Below are 19,393 nucleotides of genomic sequence, written 5' to 3'. Positions count from 1 at the left end.
CTAGTGGAAGGATCTAGCCAGTTATGATTTCTTTTTACTCGTGTAAGCTGCATCTCTATTAAGCGGATTCACTGATAAGTTGTTTCAGCAAGCCTGTAAACTGAAGACCACAGCCAGCTCAACCCTGAAATCCAGAGGTGTCCTAACAGTTTGTGGCAATTGCACTGTAGTATACGCTTACGGGTTTGTAGCTCTTGTTTGTCTGTAGTTTTTGTGGAATGATGTAAATGCTGCTCAAATTTACCATGAATTGAAGGCGGCTTTAGTGGCTGTATATAAAGCCAATGTCATCAATTGGCCCTAAATTGGCACCATACCCTTAAATATTCAACTTAATAAATGGGTACTGGCACAGGGACCTGAGGAGGTCCTGTATGCAAAATGCTGAATACGTACCCAGGATGCTGCTAGCAGTGTCTGAGTAGAAAATATTTCTTTCAGACTTTCCGATGTTCACATATACTAGGTTTTGGCTAAACACCACTTTTAGTAAATTAACACTTTAATAAAAAGCTAAAATTGAACTGAGTGAACTTAATTGCCTTAGTGCAGGGATCTCGATCACAAAGACTTCTCACTCAATGGGCTGGATGACTTTTACATATTCCTGGTTTTCTCAGCCCACCCTATAAAACATTTCTACATTTGCACTTTTTAAAAAGGTATTACAGTTTGTTCTTGCCATAATGTGTTTATTTTCTCTTCCTTCTAACAGATGTTAAGCAATTAGAGAACATGGCAGAGCAACATATTTATACAAATGAAAGGAAGTAAGGAGTAAATGCTCTGAATATTATACTTCCTAATAAGATTAATTCAGTAGCATACAAATGGTGAAGCACAGCCTCTGTGGCAAGTGGGCATTTATCAGTGACTTGTGTAATATGCAAGATATCTGATTAAGGTAGGGAAGTAACTGTACGCACCCACCGCACAGATCCCAATTTTAAGCCCATACAAATGAGTGGCAGAAAAAGCCCATTGGAAAAGAATGACTGGATAACAAATTGTACAGAATTTAAAAAAGAGACATGAAAAACACAGAGCGAAAGTGGTAAGACCAGTTGATGTGTTTTTCTGAGCTCACCATTCCATTACCTACAGTGATGTCACACTGTCTTGTGAAGCTTTTTTACTCCTTGAGGCTTGTGCCTATTCAGATGTGCTCTGCTGTAAAATTAGTATTTTACTGTTGCTTGTGTACATTAAGAATTATTAGTAATCTGAGCCAGTCTTTTTAAGGCATGCATAGCTACATTTTTCAATTTTTCAATTCCTGGCCCTGGTAGGGAAGTCTTGCAGCAGGTGTGGATCCTGTATTGAGCATGATGGTGGGATGAGTTGGGGGAGAGAGGCTGAGACACTCAGCCCTTCAGCCTCCTACTGCTACATAAGGTGTGATGCAGTCTGTTGCAAACTGTTTACAATGTGTTAGAACTCTTGGGTGTTACAGTGAGCTGCTGGAGTAAACCTGCATATGAGCAATTACAGCAAGGAAAGAGATCATCCAGTTAAAGAGCTTTGGAGAGAGCAGAGAGGGGTCAAAAAGTCTCTGCAGCCTGTATGGGTTTGTGTTGCTTCAGTGTTGTGTTTGAGTTAGTGTCGTGTGTTAGCTGAAGTCTTGGAAAAGACTTTGTGACAAAGGCACTTTCCTGGCTTGGGAAGAGTAATGTAGCAGTTCCTGGCAGAACTACAACTTCAGGAAAATTGCACTGTATCTCCCCATCCCTGAGCTGTGCCAATATATGTGAAGATGTGCAGAGAACTGTAACACTTAAGTGACCAGGGTTAAAAATACTCCTTCCCCTCTTCCTTTTTTGGAATCCATGTCAGATTCTTCATAACCAGTGGCAATAAACTTCTAACAGTTTCTCATTAATGCAAGAAGCTGGCATCAAAATCTTTCTTTATGGGCCAGGAGTTTGGAAGCCAAGTTGGTAGTAAGCTTTCAACTAAAATTCATTTGCTTCAGTTTGAACAAATGAGCTAGAGAAAATAAGAACATTAGAGTTGCATTGATAGCACTAAATTCTGCATAAAAAGTAGGGCTTGGGTTAGAAACCTACTATTTCTACTACAGAAGATACTATAGGAAGTAGGTGGACAAGCCACTGAATTATTAATCCCTCACTGATTTGTCTTTAAGAAAATTATGCAGTCTTGATTTAATTAAAAAAAAGCCATTGTTCACCATTAATTGCAGCCTTTGGTAAAATACTTGTGGGGGAATATGTGCCTAGTTTAGCTAACTGTTCCACAAATAGGCATATTATAGGACCAATGGGGGAAATTGCACAGATAAGGTAGAAGTTGGTCTTAATAGTCACTGTATAGGGACAAGATGCGTTGGCAGTGAATGTTTGGAAAGGGATGCTTTGGTGAACAGCTTGTCTCCTTTTTGTAAGAAGATATGCCATGTAAACATGAATAACTTATATGTGCAATAAACCATCTAGTCAATCTCTTTGAGGCAGGATCAGCTGTACCTATGTCAACCATCTATACCTCATCTAGGCAGATGTTTCGTGTAATGTTGATCCTGCCTTAGGGTAGGAGATGGACTAAGTGACCTTTGTAGTTTCTAGCCTTATATTCCATGTGTATGTCTGAATGCAGAAGCAGAGTGCTCCATAGATCATGCCAAAAGGAACAGGAAAGCACAGTATGAAACATTAAAATGTATATAGACTGCCTCCTGCTGTGCACTTCCTCAGCTGGATACTTCCCTCATCCCAGGAGACAAAATCTGCTCTCAGAGGTGAGAGGAGTGCATGTTCAATAAGACACTTAATTTCTAATGAGCCCTGCTTTTGCAGAAGCATCTGTGAAAGATTAACAGGGGCATGTTTCCGAGAGGTGAATATGAAAAGGAGATTAAATTCACATACCAGCATGTTGGATGCGTTCCTAAGGATGTTTCTTCTAACCTTGGGCTATCTCTAACCATAGTGTTCTGTCAGATGGATTTGCTTGTTAAATAGCATAGACACCCCCCCCATGCAATTGCAGTTAGATTGATAAAGATAGACTTGATGTAGTCTGCTCCCTACTAAGAGATTCTAATAGTAAAATATAATTATCCATGTCTATCTTTGCAAGACAGTGTTTGGAGGGCAGTATATAAAGCACAGCTGAGAGACTGAAGGAATTTGAGATGTGGAGACTGGCTTCTGGTTCATCAACGTAAATGAGCCATCTCAAACTTCTAAGACTTTCTGCTTGTAGTGTTTTTAAGTGTCATAATTCTTAAGGGTATGGGTTCCGAATTTCATGTTTACTTGTTACGCTAGACATACCACATCTTGAATCGCAGCACAACGTCCCCTGCTAGTGTTCTTGTGAGTCCTGTTCCCAGAGGAAAGAAATTCAATTCATCAACACTATTTGGGCGCTTTCTTTGGAAGCCTTCTGTTCAGATAATGTGACTCAATTTACAGCTTGCAAGAGCTGGGATGGGTGTGCTTCTGCTGAATTACAGAAAAGTCTTAGAGATTGAGAGGAAGTAGGATGGTGGGAGAATAATAAAAAATGAGGTAGTGCTGGATTTTGGTGGGCCTGGGACTATATAGAGGGATGCTTCTTGAACTGCTAATTAAAAGGTAGAAAGTTTTGAAGTCACTAAGAAGAGGAAGGCTGTCCCTGCTGAAGAAGGCTGTCCCTGCTGAAGAGTGGCTGTGAAGAGCGGACAGCGATGCTCTTCATGCAGACAGTTTGACAAAAGTTGTCTGGCCTTGGAGATGCTAATAACACATCTCCTGGTTCTTGGGCTGGGCTGCATCCTGGTGAAGAGCAGAGGTTTCTGGCCAAGCCCCCTCCTCCTTTAGACACCTCTGCTAACCTGTGACTTGCTGCTGCAAACCATAGGCAGTCCAGTACTCCGTTGCTCTAATAACATCTGCTAGATTTGGGTACCATGATGGGTCCAGCCTGTGAGGGTGACGGTAGAGCACTGACAGGGTATGCTAGCCAGAGAGCTTTCTCCCTCAAAGATGGGCCTCCCAGTATGAGACATCTGTGTGTTTGCTGTTCTTTTTTAGCTAATGCACTTGTGCTTTTAAGCTCAGAGGCCATTTCTTATCTTGGAATGAACCCCCCTCCTCTCCTGTAGGCTCTGAACTGCAGTAATCTCACACGTTAGCAAAAGAATAAACTTTTTAGCCTAGAAAATTGTATTCTCTATCAGTGACATAATCTATTTTGTTTTTTTCCCCTTTTAAATGGCAATTTTATATGGTAGAAATAATTCTTTAATTCTCTTCTGCAAGCTACATATAAAATATAACAGATAGGCAAAATTGTATTATTAAAGCTATTCCTGTAATTTAATAAACTGCTTGAGCTCTATTTCTGCAGTTTATGACATCATAAGAATAAAACCCATCCTTTGATTAATAGCTGTTCAATCAGTCCCCCCTCCCCACATTATCTTGAATTTAATGGACTTGGGAACCATGCAAGCTAATTTTGTAAAAGTTTGTTTTGGGTAGCTGGAGCTACAACTCTGGAAAAACTGCAGTGGTAGCAACACAAGCTGTGTGAGACTCTTAGAGGAAAGGGAGAGAAACACTGTTCTGTGCCTGCAGATGAAGGTGGTTCTGTCTCCAAAGTAATATTGCAACTCTAGGTATCTGCAGCTCCTACAAATGTCTGTTGCATCCTCCAGTTTATTCTGTCTGTACTGGAGCAGCAAGGGTAGGATTTTTACCCAGAAGGGGGAAGATCTTCTTCAAAACTTATTACTACTCAGTGAGGAGTTCTCCAAATCTGATCAGCAGGACAATACAAGGGCATATTTGAAAGGGGAAAAACTGTTGTGTTTAAAGCCAGGAACTGCAGTGGCTTCAGGCCTGTTCTAGCAGGTAACGAACACAGCAGTTCTAGAGAATCTGATAATGCCAATTGTGGTTTTGCGTACTAAAAAATAATGCAAGTTATTGTATACGTAAACAAATACTTTCATGATACAGAATCATTGTAAAGTAATATAAATTGCAAAATGAGATTGCTTCCTCCTTTACAGTGAAGGAAGATGACCTAGAGCAAAAGAGGTGAATTGTGTTTTGGTAAGATTATCTATAATAATGGTAGGAGACAGGCAAGAAGACTTTTACAGCCCCTGATACAAGGTTTCCATTTTCACTGCCATCCCATCTGTAAGTAATTGGGATCAACAGAACTTGAACATGAATCTTGAGATTTTTGAAGGAATTCAGGTAAGCTTAGACTACTCAAAAACACTTTTGAGGATACAGAGGCTAAAGAAAGGGAGGGAGGGGAAGCTCTTAGCATGCTCAGCTAGGCTCTGGATTTCTGACTTACATAGGCTTGATGAGTCTTGAAATAAGTTTATTTTTCTTATGGCAGCATTCATCTATGTATGTCAGTTCTCTGAAAAGCTGTATGAAGCTTGTGTTGGGGACTTGGATCAAAAGCAGTAAGGCTGACCTGGGACCTGAGTGTTGCTTCAGAAGAGCAGCATTATAATCCAGGTTGGAGTTTGGCATGGTGGTGGCATATACATGCTCCTTGTACTTTCAGATTTTGTAAAGCTCTGAAGTTCTGCCTGGATCAGAGGTGCAGTTGGGCTGACTCCACTGTGACCATCACCATGCGGGGCCTGGAGTTTCCATCCTGACTGTGTTGCAATGTGAGACTCTCAAAAACAACAGCATAACAGATTATTTTTAACATTCATAACTAGTTTTGGTTGGTTGATTGCCTAAGAAAGATCTAGTGTGCAGTTGAGTATAGGCCACAATAGGGCTTCTACATCCATTCTCTTCTGAGACTTTATTAAAGCACCGAATAAATCTGCTGTCTAAAACTTCTGTAGGTATGTGGAAGAATAGGACCACTAAGAAAGTGTCTTGTAATAAATCTGTAAATGGTGAAGAGTCAACAAGATTAAAATGAAACTGACCCTTTCTAAGAAGGGTTGCTCTTCTGAGACTACGTTGTGTTAAATACATGCAAGAAGGGCACTGGAGGTTCATAGCAATGCCATGTCACGGATGACCTTTATTCCAAACAAGCTGTCTTTGTGGCACTGAATGTTACCTGTAGTACTCGTACTGTGAGTGGCAAGTTATGGGACTTCAAGGATCTTGGAAAAAATCCCTTGAGTCAAAGCAATGCAGATGTTTTGCATGGATTTGGATTATTCAGTGAGTGAGCTGAATGTGGAAAGGGAGGCAAATTTTCTGTCAGGAGCCAATACGGCTTGTTAGAGCGAAGGACTAGCACTGATCCTTCTGCTTTCTCTTCCCAGATTTGCTGCTGAGAACACAAACTTTGCCAGTCAGAAGCACCTTTACATTTGAGTTTCCTGGTTGGGGAGGCTGGGAGCAGTGATGCTTCTCCTCTAGGATGTGGTAGTGCAGCTTCAGCCTTGTGCATGGAAATTGGGAGCAGGAAATGCAACCCCAGCCCATCATCATCAGGGCCATTTGGTATGTTGGAGTGAGATAGAAATTCAGGTTGCCTGATGATGCTCCAGCTGTTGAAGTATCTCATGGTCTGTCATGCCCTTAGCCTCATAATCCTTTTCCTGGTGAAAAGAGCTATTTCCACCACTATAATGAGGAGAAAACCTGGGCAAAGTCTTACCTACAGTCATGCTATGACTGTGCAGAAGACTAGAGCCTTGAAACTGTAGCTTCACATGCTAATATCTGAACTGTTCCTTATTTCCCTTTGTCTCAGTCTTTCTCCTTGCTCATATTGACTGTTTATGAGCTATAGAGTGCTCTAGAAAATAACCAGCTGTTTCGTTAAGTGGATTTCGTCTATCCTTCAAGTTGACAGACGATTTTTATTATGTACTATTACTTAATGAACTCTTTTGTGGCAAATGTAATTCAATACAGATTCTGATTCCCAGTTTGTCATCAGTTCTTTTATAAAGGAAGAAAAATGGAAAAGGGCTTGATGATTCCTTTATCATCTTATGCTAATTGCATTAAGAATATTGGAGAAAAACAGCCAGTGGATTTAACAGCAGAAAAATCCAAGCTTCTATTCTACTTAAAGAAAATGGGAATTTACTGGGGCAGAATGTATCTGACTTTAGCCAAAGCAAATTCTGATCCAAGTTTAGGTTTTGAAAAACATAAGTAATTATTTTGTTATGTAAAATTCCTTCTGAAAGGAAACCTGTAACGGACATAATGAAGGATATGGAGAGTGTGTTGCAAGAGGAACCTGGAAAAAGTCAGGACTGACTTAGGAAAGAAATAAGGGTTTGGCCAGGGAGCTGCCTGTGACATCAAGTAGTAATGGAATGCACTGGAAGGGAGTTGCAAAAAGGGTCAAGCTTAGAGGAAAAGTGTATGTGAATTTTGTGTCCTCTAGATACTGGTTTTTGTTCCTGAGAATTTGTTTGACTGCCTACTTTTAGTGCCCTTTAACTGGATGGATGAAATCCTTGAGTTATCATTTCCCAGAATTCAGCTTTTTATTTGTAAAGTGGGGATAATTTCTCTTTCCTGCCTCTTAGAGGTTTGGGAGTGCGTTGTGAAAAGCTGGAACTGTGGATTTCTGAGTATAAGCAAAAAGCTCCTGAGAACTAGAATACTTCTGTAGCTATATATGGGGCCCACAGCCATATTTGAATAATGGGGAAGGAAGAAAAATATTGACGAGCATCTTCGTTAGGTATCTTTGATCCTGTGCTGAAAACAAGGCAAGCATTTTGGGTATTTGGCAGCAATCCTGCCTTAGTGTGCTAGTGTTATTGACTCAGGGATACAGCTGCGGTTTAGACCACTTGTGCCTTCATGATCCCATGGCCTCATTCCTCAGGGGACCCTGGAGGTAGCTCATTTTTGCATCTTGGCTAATCTTCAGTTCCCTGAAGGGTTCATGCAGATTTCTAGCCTGAACTGTGGTACAATAGTGATATATCTGGTTCAGGTTACTTGTCACTAACAAATCATGCTGAAATGACAAAAGTGGTCTCTATATTAGTGTGTCCCTTCTTCTGGTCTTTTTGGATATGAGGTGTGTTGGAACTCTAAGATCATCATTGCTGACGCTGGTGGGAGTTTGTAAGCAATGTATGGGCTTTGGCTTTGATTTCTCTTGCCTGCTCTTGGTATTACTTTAACAGTCTTTCAGATTGTGTTATGTTATCAACCTGTCACCTTACCCACAAGGCAAGGAGAGTGAAGAATGTTGGTGCTTTGTGGAAACACTAGAGGTTCCTAATTGCTTGTCTAATTTATCTTAGTTGAAATTTTGGCCTACAGCAGTATGTGGAGAGAAAAAAGGGCTAGTGGGCACATCTTGCCAAAGCATGAATTTCTTACTATAAATTGTCCTAGATCACCTCAGCCATCTGGGTAACCCAAAGTGCGGAAAGAGGAACAGTGAGAAGAGGAGTAAACTAGTTATAATGTGCAAAATGTCACCTGAAGGATTACTGTAAGATTGTTTATCAACCTTACAAGAGTAAACATACTCTGTGTGAATTCTTTACTAGCTTCTGCTAAGTCTACACAACTAAGTTGTACTATTTACATTCAACAGGATTAAAGGGAAAGAAGAGCTAAATTTTTTTTAAAGTTACAAGATCAGTTTTATTTACTGGGAGGAGAGAAAAAAATCTGGTGTTTGTGTATCTTGGGCCAAGTCTAAAGCTCAGTAAATGGAAAGATGCTCCATCTTTTGCTTGAATTATGAGCCACTATTGAAGTCTGTCCTCTTACAAAGTGCTTTGACCATCTACAGAGGTTAGGCATATTTGGTCCCATCAGCTCCTCCAGGAATGAATGGTGCTCTGCCATTTTGTGTAGGACCTGTAACTACTTGCGAAATACCCAGGCTTTTGTTAGCAATGTAAAGAGTTAATTTCACATCTTGACTTGTATGGGTGCAACATCCTTCTTGAGCAAAGTATAAATAAGTCTCCTTGAATTTAAGAGCAGACTGACTTACATACTACTGGGTATAGGGCTGGATGATAGCAAACTGTCGGATCTTTGACTGAGACGTTATTCACTAGTTTTAAGGCTGGGAGAGACACTTGTGGTAATTTGTTCTGACGTGGATCATGCAGGCTGTAGAATCCCATCTAATCACTCTTCTACTTCTGACCCAGCAAACTGTGGCTGAAATATAGCAGACAGATTGCCATAGTTGTCTAGAGGAAGCCTTGCTGCTCTGGCTTTGCAGTAATGGTGCAGGCTCCAGAGGAGGCAGAAGCTATTTTGCAGGGGCAAAGGCTCATTGTCAAAAGTTAGAGCCTTGAAACTCCTGTGTTAAATAACCAAGGGAATATAGTTAAACAGGATTCTCCATACAAGCTTTATGGCTTGATCTTCTTTAACAGTAAAAGTCAGATTACTATCTGGATTAGCATTAGAGTTTGAGGTAATAAGACGGGAACATGTCATGCATGGAGCTGCACCACCCAGCTATTGAATTGTGTTAATCTTGCTTTGAATATACAACTGCAGTTACTATCTCTGAAATTTGTGGCCAAGATGCTTTTCTATCAAGAATCTTTATTGCACCAACACTCAATTCTAAGCAGCTCAGGCATTTGTCATAAATAAAACATTTTTATTATTTGTCTCCATCTTCCAAAACAAAAAAAAGCCCCTTCTTATTCTGTCATCCTAAAAAAAAAATTATTTCAGATGAATTGTCATGCAGCTATTTCTTACTATATAAATCACAGGGGATTATTCTAGATGGAAATGTTCACTTTGGGGAAAATGTGAAATCCTTACAGGACCTTAAGACTTATAATAAATAGATAGCAGGTTTTTCTCTGAATACTAGGGTAGGAAAACTGGGTTCACTTAAAATTTTGCATAGCTCTCACTGGAAAAGTAGTTGAGGCTAGTTGTCACAGCTCCTCCAGGTGTAGAACTAAACCTAAAACAGAAAGTGAAATTTAGTCAAGCTTCAGGAGATTACATTTAACTTCCAAATTACTTCTTTTTCTTCCTAATAATGGAGCTCTTCGAAGCATTTATTGCCTTTTTTTTTTTTGATGTGTAATACGGTTTCTGGGAAGGTGATCTGGGGGGGGAAGTATGTGCTATTTCTGCCTATCCCATCAGCATTTAACAAAAGATGATATATAGAACTTGAATCTCTGGAGATTATTTTACCAGACCTTTGGAATATGTTGATTTTGCCTACAGTTTTTATAGAAAGGTATCAAAATTAATCCTTTAATTTCATTCTGACATTTGGTTTCTATCATGTTAAAACATTTACTTTTTGTTAAGTTAAAGTGTTTATATTTTCTATCCATAATATTGATTGGAAGTTGTAGGTGGTATCTCCTGCAGCACAGTGCTTCAGCTTCATTCACCCAAAATTAATTACTCTGGTTTTGTATCAAAATTATTTTAGAATTTATAGTAAATCTCGCCTTTTGTTCAGATTTGGAATTTGGTGAGAATGTAACTGGGAAACCCAACTGCCAATTAAATCTTTAGCTCTGTGCAAGTTTACAGCAACTAACAAACTCTCCCTAAAGTACTGAAAAAAGAGAAAGCAAATCTGCATGGCCATACCCATAGGAAGGAGAAAATGGATACTGGATCCCATCGCCTGCCATTGGTGATAGATCTGGAATGTTGCTGGATAGTGTAGGTGGGGTCCTCTGCTGGTATGGATAACCAGGCTGAACCAGAGCGATGTAGTTCAACATCGGGGTGTAAGGTGGCTGGAAAATCTGCTGTGGGCTGTATGGAGCTACCTGGGGAGGAAAAAGAAATAGCATATGTATTTTTAAAAAAAAAGTGGGACAGGAATACTGACAAGGCAGTAACCCCATAAATGGAAACTGCAGTTGTGGAAAATATTTTTTCAGACACACACAGTAATCTCTCCCAATTTTATACAAAAGTAGAGTATAAGCAATAAAAGTTTTCATTTAGAGGCTCAAGGCCATCTCTTGAGCTATTTGGAGCATATAGTGTTCCAGCAAACTCTGTTAACTTACACCAGTTCAGCATCTTGTCCCCAGATCTATTTTTGTGATGGCACCAATGTCAATCTTGGTACATGACAAACTGCTCTGACTAACCTATTGTGCTTAGCATCTGTGTTCTGCAAATTAAAGCATATTCATAACCATTTAAACACACCTGTCTTGAATAGCATCCAAAGGAAGGGTGCAGAGCTTGCTGATACGGGATCCTTGCTCTCTGATGATATGGACCCTGTCAAGCATATGTAAGGCATGATTTTTAAAACGGTCTGAGTCGGTCCATTAATTACTTGTGCGTACGCTTTTTAGGGGAATGTTATGCTCAAAGAAACCAGGTTGTGATAAGTGTATTTCTTAGCTTTGGGTAGAAGTCTTTGTCTCCCTAAGTCAGAGACCTCCAGAATAGGAGTCTGCTTTCCGCTGTAGCTTCTATTTTGCCTGGGGAAAAATTCAGTTCCCTGTTGACTGCTGAGAGGTGGATGGACTGTGTGCTCATTTTATGCTAAGTAGGTATCTGTGTGCTAACTAATCATTGACTTAATGGAAAAAGTGAAAATTCTTGGCCTGTAAGCTTCCAAGGGAGCTCAGTCTGGCAAAACACATGTGCTGTGGGTCATGTGTCTCCACCCTCTGCCTCTTGCAACAGGCTGGTGACAACTTTTGACAGCTTATAGGATGAACTGAGTCCTGCTAGAGAACCATAGCTTTGTTTCTGGTTTGGTTTTTGTGGGTTGCCTTTTTTTTTTTTGGTGGAATCAAAGGGAACTAGGGGGAGCATAGCGCATAGAAAGCCATGGCTATATGGGATTCCCAGTATTCATTCTTTTATTTCTTTCAACTTGAGCATTGAGCTTCTTCCTAACCTTAGTTGGCTTCTTTACTTTGATACGAGGTCCTGTTTCACTAGACTAAGGAAGCAGTATGCCAGTCTGTAAACAGCAATCACATGAAATATTTGTAATGAATTATTAGGTCAAAATATTTGTAAATGCAAGATAAAATATTTGTAAATGCAAGATAAAATATTTGTAAATGCAAGATAAAGTATTTGTAAATACAAGATAAAAACAAACTAATGAAGGCTGAGAGAGGTCAACATTCAGTATCTGTGTCAATAATACCTCATCCTTTGATATCATCACAACCATCTCGGAGGACTGCATTACATGTGCTGTTAAAGCTTTGTTTATGACCCAAAGCCACTTAATATAACTTACTGTAGTAAGGTAGCAATCTGGTTTCTTACTCTACCTTACAAATCAGAAAGCAGCTGTCAGAGTAGCAGCAGGGTAGTGCTCTGAGTCTGTCAATATAGGCCTAGGAGTGTTCTACTATCTTCTCACAAAATGTGGGTCTGTTTTATGTTACCTGAAACTGTGGGAAGTTTGAGTGGTTGGGGAAGGTGGGAAGTGGAGGGAAGTTCAGACTCTGCCACACTGGCTGATTTAATGCTGTGGTCATTGAAGTAGTAGAAAAGCCTGAAGTACTTGCATTGTATTTAACATTTTTTTTATCCAACATTGCAGTAGTTACTGTAAAACAAAACAAGGTTAAAAATATTAATAAACATGTATTTTCTTCATTAATCTGTAGAACATTTGCAATTAAGAGGATGTGCTTTGCCCATGAGCAAAATCTAAGATATCCGTTACTTTTGCAGGCTATAGTTCTGTAACACAGAGACCGAAACTCAGCAATTAGCAGTTCAAATTCACTTGTAGGGCTATCAAACTCTGACCCACAGTACCTGGAATAAAGCTAATTGCCTGAGCCATAAGAAGGAACGAAATTGTAAAAATAGAACAAGTTCAAAACTCTCTGAGATAAGGAAATTACAACAGAGAATAAGTTGATTGTGTCTTAAGTCTCCGGACTGATAAATCTAGTCCAGAAGCTCAAATGGTAGAGCTGGACGTGCACCATTGTTCAAGGAATGTAGTTATCAATACTCTCTGGAAATCAGGATCTTTTAAATGTCTTACACTGGGAACCCCAAAATTATGACATCACAAAAAAAAAAGCCCAACAAAAAAACCCCAACAACCCAAAAAACTCCACCCCAAACCCAAAAAAACAAGCTTCTAGAAAATACTGGCCAAATACATAAATATCTATGGTCATGACCTTCCTATCTCTACTCTTTCAACATGTGAGAAGGACATTGGATAGAGGGGAGAGAGATACCAGCATTCTAGTATAAAATAAGAATTCTCAAATGGAAAAGATTAGTTCAGTAGTTTTCAGTCTGTTGCACGAGGCTTGGAAAGGATATCACCATAGAGTAAATGCTGCAGGGATGCCTGACCAGCTCCTGTGATTTGCTTTTCAACAGCTTCTGGTTTGTCTTGGTTTTCCCGTGACTCCCAGGTGATGTTCAAGGACCATGCCCAGATCCATACCTGGATTCTTTGTGACTGCATCAGAATCAGTTTTGGAGCAAATCTTGGCAAATGGTGGGAGCTGCTGCTTCTGTCCTGTGGCTTGACTTTCTGCTGTTGTTGTTGATGACACAGCTGTACTACTCTTGGCAGAGCTGAACATGCTATTCTGTATGAACTCCTTCACTACCTTTGTCTCCTCAGCTGTTACCTGATTGCCTGCACCTTTGGCAGTGTATTTCAGTAGAAATGGTGTTTCTAGCTTGCTGCCCTCCATGTTGCGAGCGCCTGTCACGCTGCCATCCTCCAGCCTCTTGGAATTCTTGTGGGATTTTGCTGAACACAGAAGGCTGGTGATAACGGATTTAGCAGAAAGCTGAGCATCACAGAGAGCTCTTAATTTCATCTCCCTTTCTCTGTTTCCAATCATTGCTCTGTATATACTTTCGAGTCCCTCTGGTTCATCTAGCAAGTAGTTGCTGTAAGAAAGTGGAATATGGCTGCTGTTAAAGGAGGTTTGACTTAAAATTGAGCTACTTTTTTTGACTCCTCCTAAACCTTGCATTTCTATCTCATTAGTGTTCTATGTAAGACTCAAGTATTCCTTCTTAACCAGAATAAAATTTCATATTTGACATTGTTCTTTTCCAAAGAACCACGTAAAAGGGGAAAAAATTTTTTTTACCTTAGTTAATACATCTGTCCAAGAATAACTGAAGTGAAGCTGGATGACAGCATTATAGGTATGCAAAGAATGATTATAGAATATATGCTTAAAATATTTGTGGGTCAAAATATATTTTGATTGTAAGCAAAAATCTAAGGTTTGTGTCAAACAAGATGATTTTTTGCTGGCAGTGGGTGTAAAGGGGTTAAACATGCTTAGACCTGGGTTACACTTGCTGTGAGGAAGAACTAAATGGCTCCCTGTGCCATAGTATTAGAGCAGTTGGTAATCATTATTGAAGTTATCCTCACAACAGTTTGTAAAGTGAGAAGCCTTACTTCAGTTACACAGCTAAGCCCTGTGCTGGTTTTCATGTCATCTATCAAAGATGATAAATTTAACCCTGTGATTCTGGATGTGAAAAGAGTTTTCTGAATTGTATGCCTTGTATCCCAGTGTCCCTAATGGGAAAAACCTTGTTTGTTCTCCAGGCTCCAGCTTTGCATGGTTTCAAATTTCAGGGCTCAGTGGATCTTAAATCTTTGCAGGGTGAGGGCCTGAATTTCCTTGGACTTAACTGTCATTGCAATTCATTTATCACCTGTAAGGCTTTAACAGGGCTGGGTGTTGTAGTATTTGTAGCTCATTAACCATCTTTCATATAGGGAGATAAGACTGTCAGGTGGTTTAACCTGTAAGGTGCATCACAAAGCACCTCTATACCCCCCAAAGTCCTCTGGGCCCTTACAGTGGGACTGCTGTCAAAGCTGAACAATTTTGTGTTCTTTTAAGGCACGCCAAAGTGCCTATAATGGTTACCTGCTCAAAATACCAATTAGTGCCTATTGTGATTACCTACTGAAAACACCGATTTAAATTCCAGTTTGCTCTTTCACATCCAAGTATGTTCAATAACTTAATGTATTATCAGTTTACTCTTCTTAGCTTGAGGGAAAGACTGATGCTCTGTGCATGCACTATATAGATACATATATGGTTCATAAACAGCTACAATTAGGAAATTCTAAATTATAAATGTATCTAATTATCTCTAATCATAGGATCACTATAATTAGTAGGATACTGCTTCCCCCCCCTGTTTTCAAAGAACATAGATATTCTCTAACAAAAACCTCAACAGATTTATACTGTGGATATGAAAATAGAAAATTGCTAGGCTATTTCTGAGTACAGCTTATTTCATACAACTTTTTCACCCCATCTTTAAGTGGGATTCCGGTCTCTGACGGCTTCACAGGCTGCAGCCCTGATTGTGCAACTTCTTACTCAAATCTGGTACTTCTTACTCAAATCTTGTATTCTTTGGGTCCTCTCTCACGGCTTTGCACAGCCTGTTGGCATTTGTGCCCTGACTGTAGTTGGAAAGACTTAGAGTTGAGGTAGCAACTATGCTTCTTGTCTCTTTTGGACTTACACATTAGGTTACTGGAGTCCTGTGTTTGAATATGTTTGAAGATGTGAATGCAGCATGTCATCTTCCTAGCTCTGATGCTTGCCTATGAAGCTTCGTCCTCTTCTCGTGGAAGATTATAAGCTCCTTTATGTTGATAAATAGTGACATCCTCAACAAAAGAAGTTCCTCCTGTCACCACCTGCTCTGGGTGTTCTCAATAACTTGCTCTTCTGTATCCAAATGCTCCAGAACAAAACCAGGAAGGTGAAACTTGTCATTGTTTGTTCAAAAGATTCCAGATACATTTTAAAATGAGCATACTAGCAATTTGCATAAGTCAATATTTTAAAATAATTAAGGATTGCTAAATTGAGCAAGGTCGTATGATGTAATCTTTGGCCGCTGATGCTATTGCAGCTGATGAATTGGGTAACACCTTTATTGACAGTTGGTATATACTGAAAGATTTTTCTTAATCTGTCTTTCTATAAGTCTTTCAGGAGTAATAGAGGTAGCCAAGGTAGGGTATGGAAGCTTCTACCTCAAAGGTAGACCTTAGGGTTGTCTCACTTGAATTGCTGCCATTTTAAAGCAGTTCATTGAGCTCTGTAAAGTAATTTGGTTTTAGCACTTCAGTTTGGTTATTGTTGGAAGGTTCAATGACTCTGGGGTCTTTGAGCAACTGATGATCAATGTACTCTGCTATATGAGTGTGCATGCAGAGGGTACTTCTATCCTGAAGAGCCTGCTAGCTAATTGCTGAGAGAAATGGCCAGATGAGTTGCCAAAGGTAGCTTAACTCAGTAGATAAACAATGAGTAGAGGATCATTATTCTGAGCCCAAGGATAGTACTTTAGCCACTGGACTTTGCCGTCTTTTTAATTTCATCTAAACTGAAGTTGCTGAGTTTGTTTCAGGTCCTTGTGGTTGTGTCTTGGCCACTGCCTTCATCGCAGGGGTCCTAAAGTTCACAACCTCACAGTAAAGTAGCGTAACGAAAACTATGTTGATCTGCTGCCTCTGCCCAGTGCAGTAGCTTCAGGGTAATTGCAGGTTGTGTGGGCTAGAAATCATGTTGGTTAGTCTGGCCTTGCTGCAGTAGACTTAGTGCTAAAGACCAGATCTATATTCCTTTAAGAGTAAAATGTGTTACTAAGAATACAATCAAGATTGTTAGTAGTTCATAGTTCTTCACTGGTTTGTATAATGCCTTCTTTCCTAAGACTTCTTAGCAACTGGCAGGACCAAAGTATGTGGCTAACTGAGCATATGCTAATTATAAAGATACTTCAGCTGTATAATTTAACCTACCACTGTAGGCGACTCCATGGGCTTCACTGGTTATTCTTGGTTTACCTGGTTTCCCTCTTCCTGCATTTATTCTGGAGACTTTTAAGATTTTGGCTTATTTAGGATATGGAAGAGAAAGGAAAGGAGCCAGGACTCCAATATGTAATTCCTAGATTTCTACCTGATATAGTGTTAGGTACTTCCCCTTCTGTGCCTCCGCGTCTTCATCTGTAAAATTATCTATTTCCTCATCTGTGAAATTATCTTTTTAAAGATGAAATAACTGTTTATACTCTTTCATGTACCAAGCAAGATGGGTCAGGTTTGCATGATGTTTTGTTTGGACTTTAAGCACTGGACATGTGCTAATGCTTGCTGATTTTTAGCTGGATTTATAAATCTTACTTTTTCTGTTTCAGGGAGTATACAGTAAATATTATCCTATTAATCTGAAGAGCATGCTTCCCTCTCTTACCATTATTTGTCCTGTGACACATGATTTGGCATAAATTTTTCTGTGCTAAATTCAGCTTTTCTTTGTGAAGATCAGCTGTTTACAGTAGCTTCCTTATAACACTTTAATTTTCGATTTTGCTCCTTTGAATGCTGCTTTCACTTCTTCCTGTAAATATTTTGATGTGTGTGTGGTTGTTTTTCTTTAAATGTTGTGGGGAAGCAAATGCAGCAGCTGCTTATGGTGCTTCAGAATTTGAAGTAGTCAGATTTCATGGGACACAATTTTTCCAAAGAAAATTGGTTATAGTGGAAAAAGTGGGAATAATTTGCCTCATTAGGAGGCTGTCAGACAGCAATCGATGTACACTGTGCCCTAGGCTTTCATTTCAACAGATTACAAAAGCCTAGTTCAAAAAGGTGCAAAAAGGAAAGCAGCAGCCTTTTATCACTAGAGCTTGGGCAACACTTAAAGATTGCTTACTTCCTCTGGGAGTTGGTGCCGTCTCTTCGCAGGGTCCCTGACAGGTCTGGGCAGAGAGCAGGCTGCAGCGGTGGCACCAACGATGGGGGCTGCAGCTCTTCAGAGAGTCGTTGAACACGTTTCCAGATCTCGTGGCAGGCCTCATCCAAGCTATCCTGGGGAGTGTTGTTGTGGATCCAGATGTGCCTAGGGAAAGGTCCCAGTGGGAACGGACCTTCAGATGTTACTGTTGGAGCTGAAAACGCATTCTTACCAGGGAGCATCTTTCAGCCTCTTCGCATTCACAAACTGTCTTTTTGAAAGAGGTGGTTTGTGTTGGTAATGAAGAGCCGTGGCAACCGCGGAACCATGGGGTCTGGCAGCTGGCAGGAAGGGTACCAGCTGGAAACATTTTTTTGGAATGGAAATGGCAGTGTTGTGTCCTTTCACATGGTTGAGAGCATTCTCCGGCATGAATCTCTAAATAGACTCCAGTCTTCAGCATTCAACTGTCCCTGCCTCCCTGCCATATCGCTTCTCGTGTGTCTGCAGGTGGGTAAGCCCTATGGAGCACACAGAGGACTGTCGCTCTGGTCCTTTTCCTTTCTCTTGCCCTCAGCCCCTCATCTTTCCACTGTCATGAGATGAAGAGCAGAGGCCTTGTGTGAGGGAAGCAGTGCAGACAGAAGGGGTGTTCCTGCTTTAGCATTTACTCTTATTTTGCCACAGCCCAAAGAGGAGGAGCAGCATCCCTGTCTGAGGCCCATCTAGCAACACGTTTCATCCCTGCTCAAGCAGTTTGTGTCCCTGAAACTCTTCACAGCCCACTGTAGATCCACCCTCCACAGCAAGTTGCACAGAAGTCTGCTCTGTCAGGAGATAAGAGGAGGAGGGACTAATTTTTGACTTGCATGTCTCTTCTTTTCTACTTGGCCGCCTTCTGTTCATGCTGTGAACATCTTTGAGTCTGTGTGCCACCTAGGTTAGCTGGGCCCACAGGGCTGCTGCTACTGCAGTATTTCCAGTTGTGCGCTTCTGTAACTTTTCCATGTCTCCAGAAGCACGGTGGCTTCTGCCCCTCTGTGATGGAAGGGGAGAGTACCTTCAGCCCTTCCACTGCCATGGAAAAAGAACCTGTTCTTGGTTTTGGAGCTTTCATGTTTTTCAGCATCAGGGCTACAGAATTTTGCTTTGGGTGCTGTTTCTTTTCATCATCCTCTGTGACATTTGGGTGCTGGGCTATAAAACTTGATCTAGGTATGAAAATACAAGGCAAAGCATTTTTTAAGTATAAAAGATACATGCACACCTTCAGAGCAACAGCTGTGTATTGAATTATTTGCTACCAAAGTCATTACACTGTACACTAAGATCTTGGCCCTGCACTTACCTCCTTTCAGATAACCCAGAACTGGACTTTCCTGTCATGTAAGTTAAATAGTGACTGCAGTTTCTTGCTATTACAGATGTTATTCATAGCTATCTCTTAACTCATGGTTATGCCTGGATAAATGCTCTTTTCCACCCAATAGTGGTAATATGTGGTTAAGAGAGAATAAATGAAATAAATTCTGTGGCATTTACAACGATGTTTTGGGGTTTTTTCCCCTTTTTTTTCCCCATACCAAATTACTAATTGTGGTACTTAAAATTTTAGGGAACATGATCATGCTCCCAGTGTGAATGCCTTCTGTAGTTCCTCATATCACCAGAGTGGTTGTATTTGTGAGCCAGGGTACTGTCTGCATTCTTTGGAGCATGATGCATGTAGGAGAAAGG

General features: G+C 40.3%; 1 protein-coding gene across 1 annotated transcript; it reads right to left on the bottom strand.

Moving 5' to 3' along the window:
• Nucleotides 1–9,803: 9,803 nt before the first annotated feature.
• LOC104084254 (chromosome unknown open reading frame, human C1orf94) lies at nt 9,804–17,898 on the bottom strand. Its single transcript, XM_009588011.1, has 6 exons — nt 17,636–17,898; nt 13,348–13,805; nt 12,317–12,480; nt 11,106–11,180; nt 10,530–10,714; nt 9,804–9,879 (listed from the first exon to the last, which is right to left on the bottom strand). Exons 1-6 carry the CDS (start codon nt 17,896–17,898, stop codon nt 9,804–9,806), a joined length of 1,221 nt encoding a protein of 406 aa, XP_009586306.1.
• Nucleotides 17,899–19,393: the final 1,495 nt, after the last annotated feature.

The sequence above is a fragment of the Fulmarus glacialis genome, unplaced genomic scaffold (genome assembly GCF_000690835.1).
Source record: "Fulmarus glacialis isolate BGI_N327 unplaced genomic scaffold, ASM69083v1 scaffold25801, whole genome shotgun sequence".
NCBI lineage: Eukaryota > Metazoa > Chordata > Aves > Procellariiformes > Procellariidae > Fulmarus > Fulmarus glacialis.
Note: the sequence above shows the minus strand (reverse complement) of the source record. Positions and strands in the feature narration are given on the sequence as shown.

Excerpts from the sequence above, each read along its gene's own strand:
- LOC104084254 (XM_009588011.1), bottom strand. The coding sequence starts at position 17,898 with ATGCTCCCTGGTAAGAATGCGTTTTCAGCTCCAACAGTAACATCTGAA. Across the intron at positions 12,481-13,347 it reads TGCAGTCACAAAGAATCCAG|TAACTACTGCAATGTTGGAT; the intron begins GTATGGATCTGG and ends TTTGTTTTACAG. Across the intron at positions 11,181-12,316 it reads CAAACTTCCCACAGTTTCAG|GGTCCATATCATCAGAGAGC; the intron begins GTAACATAAAAC and ends TATGCTTGACAG.